Genomic DNA, 12913 nt, shown 5'->3' with positions numbered 1-12913 from the left:
CTGAGAGGACTAGGGGATTCATGTCTTTAGAGGAATGGATACATGGGGACATGGTAGAAGACCACAGAAAAAAGCAGCTATTGTGAAACTTCTCTTGGTTCACTTTGGCCAAGAGTCCTGAGAATACCTGACATGATTGGGTCTGCAGTGCAGGTCTGGGGGAAAAATACAAAACCCAAACCTCTGTGAACTGAAACCAGAAGATTTCACAGAGTCCTACTCCTGAATCTAGTCATGTGTGAGTCACATCCTGCCTTACCTGACATTGCACAAGTGATTCAGAGAAAATGGCGTGATGCGACTCCTCTATGGTAATTGAAATGAGAAGGATGTTTGATGGCATGCATTTCTCAACATGCGGTACAGTAAAATACTTTTTTGCAAAACTGTCAGCAAAGGCTGGCAGAACAAAGGAGGCCCAGGCACTAATCTGGGATAATGTACAGGAGGTGGCAGGAGGAGCTGAGAAGATTTGAGTCTTGTGACAACTTTTACTGGAAAGCCAAGAGCTCAAGTTTGACTAGTTCTCAAATGAGACTAAATTATTTAGCTAGTATTTAAGAAGTAGCATAGAGTGTTAATGGCAGCAATACAAAAGAAAAGAGGAAAACCTTTATCAGTCATTTCTGCTTTGGTTTTATATAACTTTTTATATAAAAATATTTAAATATAACTTTGTGAGCACTTACCATGTTGTGTTGTTTGTATGAGTTATAAAGATACTGTTACATGGGAACAGGAACAAGTAGGAGTGAAGAATTTTAATTCCACAATGTTTGCAAATGCCAGCAGAGGTTTGGCTTACCACAGGGTGTAGTGTTGGCTGGAGGGTTTGGACCTGGGACTGTCACTATCGGCACTATGCAATGTCTGAGATGCAAAGCATGCTCTCTCTTTGGGTAACAGTTGCTGGGTAAAGGTTTCTGCCACGAATCAGAGACTGTCCCCAATGGGTATAAAATAATGTAGCTCTTCTAAAAAGTGTGGATAGTAGCTTAGAGCTGCTGGAGATCTGGCACAAGGTCCCTGTTAACATCCACTGTTTTCCTACCACCATCTACTACAACTTCATGTAAGGACAGGCAAGATTACTGCTGATACAAAGTCCTATCTGATTGGGTTTCATGCAGCTTTCTTCTTCTGTATCCAAGATCATAGCAGCCTGTTTCACACCCACACCTAATTTCTCAATTTACTCTGCTTTGTCTTTAAAGTCTCTTTGTGCCATATAAAGCATCTGGTAACATTCAGTAACTTTCTGCACCTGTAGTTCTATTGGTTTAGGACTTTGCAGTAGATTTTCCTCACTCTAGCATGTTAAGATACAAACTGTGCCCCTGGGCTGACTGCCAGGAAGTATTCAGTAGCACCAACTGCATACAGTGTGAAGGAAGCTGGTCTCAAGGCATCTCATCAACATCCAAGCTGAAGCAAATTCTTTGACACCCTGATATGAAATCAGCCTGTTCCTTTTGTCTGCGTGCCAAAGGAAGCTGTTTCTTAGTTGATGAATAGGGTATGAAGTGTAAACTTTGCATTGAGACTGTGCAATAACCTTGCATGTTTTCAGGAGAAAGGGGATTGTGTGTTCCTCGTCATCTTGCACCCAGATGTCAGCATATGGGTTGAGTTTTCTTTTTGAAGAATGCCATGCAAGCTTTTTCTTGGTTGGAACTGAAGCAAGTGTTGTGTCTTGCTGAAGGTCTTCAGTTTCTTTTCCTCCTCACTTCAGATTTCATTTCCAAAATGATCTGAAAACAAAAGCACTCGAAGTTCTCCTGCTGGGAGATAAGACCCCCCCATATTCTGCTAGGACACTTGCAATTAAACACCAAATTTGAGTGCCAAGCCCAGTTTCTTGCATCTGTTAGATCCACTGGGGTCCAATTCCACTGCACAAGAAACCTGTGACCCCAGTATCTATGCCCAGGTGGTGATGGTCCTGCATGGGACAGCTCTGCTCCCATGCCAGCCTGGATTTGTCTCTGTCAGGCAAAGTGCTTCACCCTTTCTTCCTCTGCCAAAGCAGATTCCCTGTAGTGCTGACCCATCTAGTGAACATCTCTGGTGCAAGAAACCATGCTGTCCACTAATCCACTACTTCTTTGTACAGTTTGAATTTCAGTTCGTGTGATGAAACTCTGTTTTCATGTCCCTGCTCTGTTCAATCTCTAACAACCTGGTATTATTCCTAGAACAGGTCTTATGTTTTAATTATTCCTTGCATTTTACAGGGTGGGAAGGGATGCTCTGGATTTTTCTCTTTTTACAGGCTATCTTGGAGTCTTGACCGTGTTTAAACAATAAACCTTAAGAAGAGCCAAGAACTGAATCTATGTTTTGGGGTCCAAATAGAATAGTTCTATTTTGAAGCCATCATTCTTCCTGTGATTTTTGTCTTTTTGGAAGACAAAATAAAAAGTTAATGCTTTTAACACACTGAACATCTGTGTGTGCTTTGTTGTGGGATATGTGGTGCAGTGAATCTGTATCCATCTTTTGTTAAGGTGAATCCAACTTTGAACTCAATATTAAAGAGCACAAAGGTGTTTTGACTCTCATAAGAGGACAAAATAAATCTTGGAAAATATTATGCTTATTATTTGTGTTATTATGCAGATGGCATAAGTGAGAGGACTCTTGGTTCTCATCTGTCCTGTTTTGGTGTACTGATATTGTGAGCAACTGATGGAAAAAAGGAATAAATACAATGAAGATTCATTGTTAGCATCACGAAACCACCACCTTAAAGGCTTAGCAAACTTCCCTTCCATCCAAAAGTATGGGCTTCAGAACCTCTAGCCTGACACTGTAGACAGGTCTGGTTTATTGGCATTAAATGATGTACTCAAGGCAGAAATGAGGTACTAGGGAGTTTATAACATGTTACTGAGGGCTAGCACTTTAGCATTTATTATGATCTTGGATATATTGGCATGGAGTACAATAAAAGGTGAAGAAAAAAGCCTTCCAAATTAAAGGCAAGCTTCGTAATGACCAATTCACGCAAGCTGAACTTCCCAGAACTGTTCATTTGATGCAAGTAAGTCACTGAATGAATTGGTTATGATGGAGCAGGTAGAAGACAGACTCTGTTTTTCTTAGTCCACAGCCCTGTAGTCATGCCATGGTAGAGGACCTGAGGGAACTCAAGGAGTCCTGCTGGATTTTGTCTGGGGAGTGGCTTGCCCACACACAGCTCACTGTAGCATCAGCTCCTGTACTGGGTCATGTTTTGTTTTAGTTTCTTTGCTTTCTTAATTAACTCAAGTATCAGATAGTTGCAAGAAAACACTATATGAAAGATTCATTAGCTTCACTGGTTCAACAGAGAGATAAAGATATTTCCTAATCCAGCTCTCTAGTACTCTGGGAACATCTCCAAAAACTATTGAAAATCCAGATTTGACATTATTAATTCAGATATAAAAATAAGACCAAAAACAGAAAAAAAAATAAATCTTCTAAGCATCCTTTCATCCTTTATGCATCTTAAGAAAGCTGAGCAGGGCCAACCCCCTTCTTTTTGACCTTAAAGATCACTTTTAGGGAAGCATGAAGTGTTTAAAGTATCTAACCAAAGGCTTAAACTTAACCCTTAGGCATGATGATAACTTTGAACTGAAATGTCGTTCCTTTGTGTTTTCAGGAGAATGAAATGAGAAATGGAGAATTAATCCATCCATTCTGAGATAGCCATTTGCAATACAGTTTCCACTTGCAATGCATCTAGTTTTAGCTAGCAAGAGTGCATCCATGAGATAGGACCTGGAAGGAACATTGTAAGTTATATATACTTAATTTTGCACTTAACTTTGCTTTCTCTTTGGCAAGACTAAACCACAGAGAAAAAACATGTGAGTGGGCAGATGGACCTGAAGATTCACTGAAGGTTGCTTCCAAGTCCTTAGGATATCTGCCTATTTTTGTGTGAAGAGCTAGGGGTTAATGATTCCACTCCCTGCCTTCATGATGCTGGGGATGATGTAGGGAAAGATAGGACCTTATATAAATTTTTGGTGATAGTTGCAGTGTTAGCAGTTTAGGAGGTGAACTGACTTTACAGAGAATTAAATAAAACAGAGATGACTTTCGATTTGTATTTTCAGCCACCATGAGAAAAAAAAATAAAAATAAAATGTCAGCTAAAAATAAACATGCAATATAAATGATGTTTGTCAATCACCTGTCCAACCTAAGATGCACACCTGTGTGAGTTTTAGCAGTATGAAGGTCACTTACACTGCTTCTACCAGATTTTCTGGATTTTCCAAGGTTTCCAGTTGTTGCTGCATTTTGGAAAGGACTTGTGCAGTATTGACAACATGCTTGAAAATGTTTAAAAGACAGTGGTAGTCTTCTTGTTGATTTCTGCACAGCACCATGTGCAGGTTGCAGCAAGATGGTCTGTAGTGGCAAAGTTGATCTGATCTAAGAAACTACAGTTCCTCAGCAGCTGGAAGTTACTACTGCTCCACTGAGTTGTTGTAACTAACAGGGTCCAATCTGTGCAACTGCACAGTAAACCAGGCCAGCAAAATTTTCACTGGATATGCAAGAAAGTCATAGAATGACAGAATGAGTCATAAGTATCTGAAACTGCTCTCACCTTTACCAGAGTAAATCAGAAATAATTCCATCAAGCCAGTGAAATTATTGCAATCTGAAACTTCTGAAAATGGCACTAGAATGAGATCCTTCAATCCTTAATTTGGTATCTGGGGTGAGGGAGGAAGGATAAGGAATCAGAAAAAATGAAGTGTAGTCATATCTTTTTAGTTCTGCTGAAGTTTTCATGTTCCCTTACTATGAACACCCTCACTTGGGAGTTAATAAATTCGTCTGCTGTATTCAGTGAAGTAATTCATGCAAATACAGAGAAATGTATGCATAAGAGTTTTGCACGTTTGGGACCTATATATTTTAGAGTAGACTAGACTGCTTTGTTTCTGCTTATTTTCTCCCCTTGTTATGTAACATGTTTTTCAAAATAGTGAATAATTGTATCATCATCCGAACCAGATCCTAAATAGACAATCAGCTTGTAGACTGCAGTATCTAAAATGAGTAATGATATGCTTTGTATGACTCTTCTTTTTAAAACCCTCTTTTGTAGTACTGAAAAATGTAGTATTTAAAAGTTGTTTTTAGATTGAACTATGGGTGTAACCCAAGCTAGTAAAAGCCAAGAAAGCCCAAACTCACTTATACTCCAACAAAGCAAGTGATGCTGGGAAACCAGCTTCTTCTGGCTCAGCTTACGAGCTTCTCAAGTGAAACAGGCTATTTCCAATGAAGCTGCCACACTGCCAGTACATCAGTTAAAATGCTTAGGCATCAATGAATTATGGAAGGGCTTTGCCTGGTTGTTTACAGAAAGGCAGACTTCTTGCCTTTTACTACTACACTGCCCCAATCCTGACCTAAGCGACCAGCTGTGGGACAGCAAATGGTACCCAAGTGAGTCAGAAGGATGCATGGCTACCCTGCTCCTCCCCAGACAGCAGAGAGGTGAAAAGAGCATGTGCTATCCATAGGCATCCCACCCAGGGACTGATGGGTCCATGGGCCAGGCTGCTGGGCACAGTAGCATGCCTCCACTATTAAACTGCTTTCACGCTCTCTCTTGCTCTGTGATCTCTATCTGAAAGTCACTGCTGCATTCTACCTTGAAGTCCTTTTCCACCACCACTCCCCAGCCCTTTTTTTTTTTTTTTTTTTTTAATTAGCAATACCTGTTATAATGAGGAAGAGTTGGTAGATTCTGATCTAACTCTCCTACCGTTGGTCAGTATAATTTTCTGCTTTGTTCTGATGGTGCAAGAACATAAATGTCTTCAGATCCTTGAAACTACATTGCTTGTACTAAGCTCTGTCATTACAGGGTCTAGTTTCAGGATATGTTTTCTCTGATGGAAAAGCTTACTTAAGGATCCCTTTTTGCTTGCTGGAGTTCCTTGTGCTCTGGTTGTGGTGGTACAGTCATAGAAGACCAGAGGAGCAGTTCAAGATTAAAAAAAAAAAAAAAAAAGTGTTTGGGGGGAACAGGTATTTTTAACCCAGCTTAGATCTATAGTTATGTCAAGGCCAATGAGACTGTAGTGGGCTGTGGCCCAGGGACAGGAATGAATGACTCAAGAGAGGAAGGAGGCAGAGAGCAGAAATTTACTAAGCTGCTTTGTCACCTAGTAAAACATGTCATGGGATTGCTATTGACTATTCCACTTGATCAGATGGTATGGAAGTCATACAGAGGGTGTCACATTTTTTCAGCTACCCTATTGGTTAGAAGTCAGCTTCAGCCCTATTAGACATGCTATCTACCTCAAAATGCAGGAATTTGTCTGAAGTCATGTTCGACTGCTCTTTGCCTGCTCAAGGTCTCAAGATTTTTTTATTTTTATTTTTATTTTTTTCTTGTGTAGTAAATGAAACATCACTAGCATTTATTTCCAATGGAAAACTAGTTCAAGGCTTCAAATCCCAGAGTCAGAATTCTGATTGCTAATTTTCTGTCTGCAACAAAGAAATGTAGTGCTGAGCCACGCTGACAAAGGACGCCCAGTTTAAAAAGAGCCAGGCATGACCTGGGTTTTTTTGCTACTCTTGGTTGAAGACTGATGGAAACAGCTACAGACCTAAGGTTGCCTCTACCTACATTTTAGTAGTTAGATGGATCTTAAAAAACAAACTGCAGGTCAGTTTGCTTATTCATCAAAATATCTTTACACAACACTATTTCTGGTTAGCAGTGTACAAACAGTGCTGTTAAGTTCCTGTCCATTTTGTTGCTTTTTCGATTATCGACATCATTACCTTAGTTTCCCTTTGTACTCAGTGGTTATGTCTTATTAACAGGTACATGACAGAGGTATGCACTCACAGGGTTGAATATATTGATATGTATGTGTAGTCAATGTTAAATGGCATACAGAACAATACGAGGAGGAGTAATGTGAATGTATAAACAGACTATGTTTTTTCATGTTGACATGTATATGACACTAATCCAGAAACTCATGCCAGAGGCAAGTGAAATACATTTTAAACCACTAGAGGTATTCCTTCTGGGATTGCTCATACAGTACAATTTCTGTCTCTTTTCTTTCAAATTCTACTGATCCATTGACAACAGTACTGATATCTCAGGTGGTATATATGTAAAAGATGTTACTTTCACAAGATACATTTTCTTGTATTTTCCTGTGTATCTTTGCTGGTGTTGTTGCTCAATTCAGAGAAAGGATGCAGGTCAAAAAACCCTTTAACATTATATTACTAAACACAAATATGAAATTTAGATCTATCACTGGTAAACAGCAATAAAGGCATTTTTTCTAGTGTTAATCATATGTGCTGTTTGAAGGGAAACTTTCCTGGAAAATGGTGCTCCAATAATTATAGGTTCAGTCCTTGAACAGCAGTGTGTACGAAAGTAATCTCTTTGTTTTTCCTCTTTAATAGTCATGGAAGCCAATGTATGAATAGTAGAAGTTCACAAGGAAGTGTTAAAATCTATGGCTAATGCAAACAGTCACAAAATGAACTAATTACTCCCTGAAAATAAGTTAGGAGAGAAACTCTGAAGCAGTTTTCAAAAGAGTTGGAGCTGTTGGCAATAAAATTGTGTATGGTCAAAATATATTATATTGCTTGCATGTTCCCTAATGGTAAATATTTTTCTGTCTGTCTAGATTTTTATTTACATTTTTATGTATCCCCCTTAGATTTTATAGTATTGTTTTTGTGCAAAGTCATGCACTGTTTCTGTCTCTAAAGCATATGTTTTTTAGGATTTGATGTACAGCTAAGTATTTTTAACTGACATGCTGCTTTAATTTGGAGGCCATATTGTTTGAGAAATACAAGGCACAAAAGCCTTTTGTAGTGAAAAGAACCTCTTTCACTGGAAAGGACTGGAATGTGGACAGGCAGGCAGAAGTCAGGACAGCATCAGTGCTGAGGTTCCTGGTGCCATGACAGCATCGAGAGGGGTCAACAGAAACTCACCATGGCTGATGGAGTCACAGAGACGAAGCAGAACATGCACTGAGTTTGTAAGAGTCAGAGTGCAGCTGAGGAGCATAGTGCTGTGGGTAACAGCATGAGGATACCATATCTTAATGGGAGCTGGTGAGAGCACAGAGTGTTGGTGTTGCAAGAATTCAGTATGTACCCCATAGGCACCTGCAGCCTGGCCCCCTGGGAGCTGGCATTGGGGTAACTGGGACATGAGATGGGAGTGCTGAGAGATCTTGGAGACAACCAGGGTAGCACAACCAGACCAGTCAGGTGGGATGAGCTCCTGCTGACACTTGGTTGCAGGGTGCATGTGCAGCAGGCAGTCACAGGGAGGAGAGCAGCCTCACATGCACAGCCTGGTTGGAGGGATTGTTTGTTCATCTGATGTAGGTTTTGGTCTGCCTTCACATGGTAAGGAGTGGCAGAGAAGGATGGTCTGGGATGATGAGCAGTGTAAATGCTAAGCAGCAGTGTGGAAGCAGAAAGCAAGCGGAGAAGAGGCATGACCGTGACCAGAAGGAAGGTGGTTGCCATACTGCTGGCCCCTTGCCTATTCCCCCAGCCCTGCTGCCATGTTATTCTGGGTTGTTTCTAAGCCTTATGGTGGGCAGCCATGCCAAAGGAAAGCCTAGCAAACAAAACCGGGAGATAGGTGTCCTGTTCTGGAAAGCCTTTTGTCCAGGCTCGGGCTGGCTTCACATTTCCCCTAGTACAGACAGTCTGCTGGGGTTGACTAAAATGACTAAAAGCTTTGGGACTGTATTGAGAGACAACTGTCCCTGAGCCGGGCTCTGGAGCAACATGATGAGTGTTTGTTTATGTCTACAGTGCTTCCCATTTGGTGGAAGATGGGAATACTGCAGTGATGGCACAGAAGCCAAAATTTAGTATTTTGTGCTTCCGCAGGAATTGCTGGCATGATTTAGCAGTAGGTACTACTATTTCATTGTATCATATCTCTATAGATAGAAAAGCCTTTTATCTATCTACTTTTTCAAGCAAGTAGAAAAAAGGCTAGGAACATTAGTCTAACAAGTAAAGCAATTGAATGTGAGCTTAATTTCAAGTGTTTTAATGATCTTTATAAAAGTATATTTGCAGCAAGAGGAGGAAGAAATAAAGGATCTGAAACTACTTTGGAGGATCAGCTCCCAAAGTTGTTGATTAAAGAAGGATAATCACAGAACTTGTGGCTTCGAAGGTCAGTTCTGCTGAATTTAATGACTGATGGATTCTCTTCACCAGAGGTGCAATTTTCCTCTCAAGAAATACTTCTTAAAGACCAATGCTCCTGAGCTGGTATTTATGAGAGTGTCTAAAGGGAATTACAAGTAGGTTGTTAGGATTATCATTTACTCAGTGGTTTCTGCCAATATTATAGCACAGGTATCCCACAACAGTTCTCAGCATGTGATAAATGGTGTACCAGCTCAAGGTGAGAAAGAAGAGAGGGCAGCCACTATCATGACAAACTGTTGCTTTGTTACTCCTCCTGTGAACCCAGTGCTTCTCCACCAGCAATACCCAGCACCTTAGCTGTGCCCACCATTGCTCACCATCCATGTGCGATGCACTTGCCTGCATATTCAGGAGGGCTTTAAGAAGATGCTGGGTAGGCAGCTACAAACAGGATGGCTTTTGTGCCACAGATCAGTGTGGCAAGAACACTTTATAGCTACATTTGCAAGAAGACCCTTATTGCATGCAGGCTCTTCATGCAGCCCAGCTATTTTCAGTAGCTAAACAAAGCATAAAGCGTGAACTAGTGTGAGGAAGAGGTACTTCAGCCTGCACCAGCAGGAAGGTCTGTTGTTTTGATGTCTTCCAGATCTGTGACTACTAACAGGAGCCCATCAATAACATTTGTGATGCTCTACTTTATTTCTGTTGCATCTGCTTTTATTTAATTCCTCTATTTTTCAATTAAAAACTTAGATTATTTATTACAGAAAGCTACTTGGATAGGATGCCTGTTTGATTTAGCTTCCTTAGTAATTCCTTTTGTGAAAAAAGTGATTTTCTTCTGTAAGGAAAAAGGAAAAATTTGTGTGGGGGAAGGGGGAGAGAGAAATGGTAAGTACCCATTTTAATAATTTTTTAATAACTTGTGATTGGTTTGCTTTGTCATTTCACTATAAATGTGCTAAAAGTAACTGAAGTCCACTAAATCATGCAAAATATTATATCTGATGGACACAAAATAAAATATCTGGTGGGATATGAAATAAGATTGTTATCTTCTTGACTGACTGAAAAAGTCATGTACTTAGGTTTTGCTGTACTCTTTCAGAACCATGAGACAGTTTAATTCTAAGGATTCAGCTATTATCTAGATAAAGAAAATAGGTTGATAAGGTTAAGGCCTCAGACAACATCCCTTAATGCAGTGTTAAATGTACTGCCTGACCTTTTTTTTTTTTTTTTGAAGATAAAGCAATGTCTGTAGCATGTTCTTTTAAAAAACACCAGAGAAGTCCTGAACCAAAACAAAAATTTCCCCAGAAAGCCCAAATAAAGGGAAGCTCTTGAACTCCAAGAAAATCACTGTTAAGACACTAATGATGTTCATGTATTTTTGTGTTTGCTTACCTAGTGTGGTCAATCACATTCTTTAAATTAGGATGAAACTCCAAGTATTTCTATTGATGTTTGGATTTCCAGGACTATTGTGGCTTTGAAAAAGTCCTTATTACTGCACCTTTGGCTCCTCTTCAAAGAACAGATGTTGACCATGGCTGAAAATGTTGAATTTACAGCTTAAATCTTTATCAGTTCTTTCTGCTGGCTGCTTCTTGTGACTCTACCTTTAAAAGGAGAGGAGACATTTCAAGCTTTTATTGCCTTTAGTTTATTTCAGGTTGTTCTTTTTTGCTGCTCCTGTTTGAATTATAACTGTTTTGCCTTGCCGTTGGACTCAGAAATATTTACCTGCTGTATACAGTGGAAGTGCAATTGGTTTGGAGCAGCAGCAGGAAAAGTCATGTAGATACTGCCTGGGTTTGGAAACCCATCCCGGATTTTGGAATTGGGACTCTGGGGTTGTTATCTAGCCATCATGTGTCTCAGAAATTTGACCTTAGCCTAGCTGTGTGATTTCCATAGGGCTTTATTTTTAGCATCATAGAATATTATGGAGCTGAGGACTTTCAGCGTGGTTTCTGCAATAGTTGTGGGCTGTGCTGCTGGGGCCCTTTGGGCAAGGCTGTTCACAAGAGGAGAGGACGTCGCTGGCTTCTCAACCCTCTGCATCACTACAACGACCTTGGCACCCCAAGTAGGGCACCAAAATCCAGGGGTGATGGCAAAGGTCAGCAGACTCTCAGCATATGCAAGTCCTGGGCAGAGCTCAGCCCTTCATTAATTACTGAGCAACCAAAGCCACAATGCAACCTTTTTTCTGTGGAGAATTTGTGGCCCTGTTCACTGTCCATTGTGGTGATTTCAATGAAACCTAAGCACATACTTAGAATTAAGCACTTTGCATGGTGCCCCCAGGAGAGAGTTTCCTCAAATGGGGCCAAACATGTACTTTGTATGGGGCATCCTCTGACCCAGTAGGTCGGTTGAATCTTCCGAGGGACTCTGAAGGGATATTTTTAATTTTTCAAAGTCTTGTTTTGTTTTCAGGCTCTGCAAAATAATCTGAATGTGTGTTTGTATAAATGCATAAGAGAAAAGCTGGCAGAGAAAGAAGCCTGCTGTTCATTGCGATTCAGATCCTGCGACCAGGGAGTCAGACTGAGTTTTGCCATCGAGTGGAGTGAGCACAGGGGCAACCCATCTAGCCCTTTTGAAAGAATATTTTTTCCCACGTAGAGACAAAAGCAGATGGTATAAAACTGGAACATTTTTGTTGATAGGATACATAACTTGTAAAATTATTGTAGGCTTGCATAATGGTAATAACCTCTGTGTAGAGAATAATCTCCATACTTTTAACTGAATCTCATCACAGGGAGAGAGGCACAGGTGGGACTCACTTAGATGCAGGATCACAGAAGCACTCCTAAGTCCAGCAGGTTTGGCACTGCAATTTCCAGGTTAGGTATATTCCACAACAAATTTCAAACAAATTTCACATAGTTCTAGTGATTACTGTCTATGGGTAGGAATTACCCACTCCTTCTGGGTTAATTCTGCCCTCAAATATTTCCTTGGTGTTGTTGTATTTAAGCTTAAACTACTTTTTTTTTTTTTAATTTTTATTTTATTTTTTTTTTAATGTGACCTGATGCAAAGTTTTCAAAAAAGATGAAGCGAAGCACTGTCCTCGCTTTGCTCTTTGGCTAGGCAGAAGGGGGAACTACAGCAGCAGCAGACCTCCATCTTGGCAGGTTTCTAGGCTGGTGCTCTGCAAGTCTGTGTGTTTAAACCTATTAATGACAGCATGTGGACTGAAAATTCAGATATGCCTACTCTCTTTTGTTGTAGGAGGAAGTGTTTTTAGCTGTGAGTCTGAGAAACGACAGGCTGGCATGGAAAAAGAGGTAAGTGAAGAAAAAAAACACTTTTAGAAAAGGAAAATTAAAAGGGTATTGAAAATGCTATTCCTAACATTGCTATTTCGTAATAATATTTGTCGTGTGATGTGAGGGAAGTCAGCAGACATGTAGGCTCCTTTATATCATTGACAAGTCAAGAGGATGATTAACGAGAATACCAGACAATGTAATGGTAGGAGAAGGCCCACAGAAGTTAAACAAAAGTGCCTTCAGAATTTAGAGAATTCCCATGATCCATAGTAGGACCTCATTGTGCTTGTCTACTGTTTCTATTTTTGATTAGATTTATAAACACAGCACCACATATTTTCATGTGGCTCATAGCCCCAGGGCAGAGTGAGATTGACTGCGCTGAAACTGTGAGGCTTGTGAATTTTGGGCCAGGGATG

The 12913-nt window shown here is 40.3% G+C and overlaps 1 protein-coding gene across 1 annotated transcript in view; it reads left to right on the top strand.

The window, feature by feature from the left end:
- Positions 1–12913, top strand: part of LOC310894603 (uncharacterized protein) — a 310402-nt gene that overhangs the window by 97364 nt on the left and 200125 nt on the right. Inside the window, exon 2 of the mRNA XM_083824913.1 lies at positions 12454–12509. Coding sequence (XP_083681039.1) covers positions 12454–12509 — 56 coding nt within the window. The remainder of the gene's footprint in view (positions 1–12453; positions 12510–12913) is intronic.

The sequence above is a fragment of the Anser anser genome (genome assembly GCF_964211835.1).
Source record: "Anser anser genome assembly, chromosome: 2".
Taxonomy (NCBI): domain Eukaryota; kingdom Metazoa; phylum Chordata; class Aves; order Anseriformes; family Anatidae; genus Anser; species Anser anser.
The sequence above is the reverse complement of the archived record's forward strand: the minus strand, read 5'-3'. Positions and strand labels throughout refer to the sequence as shown.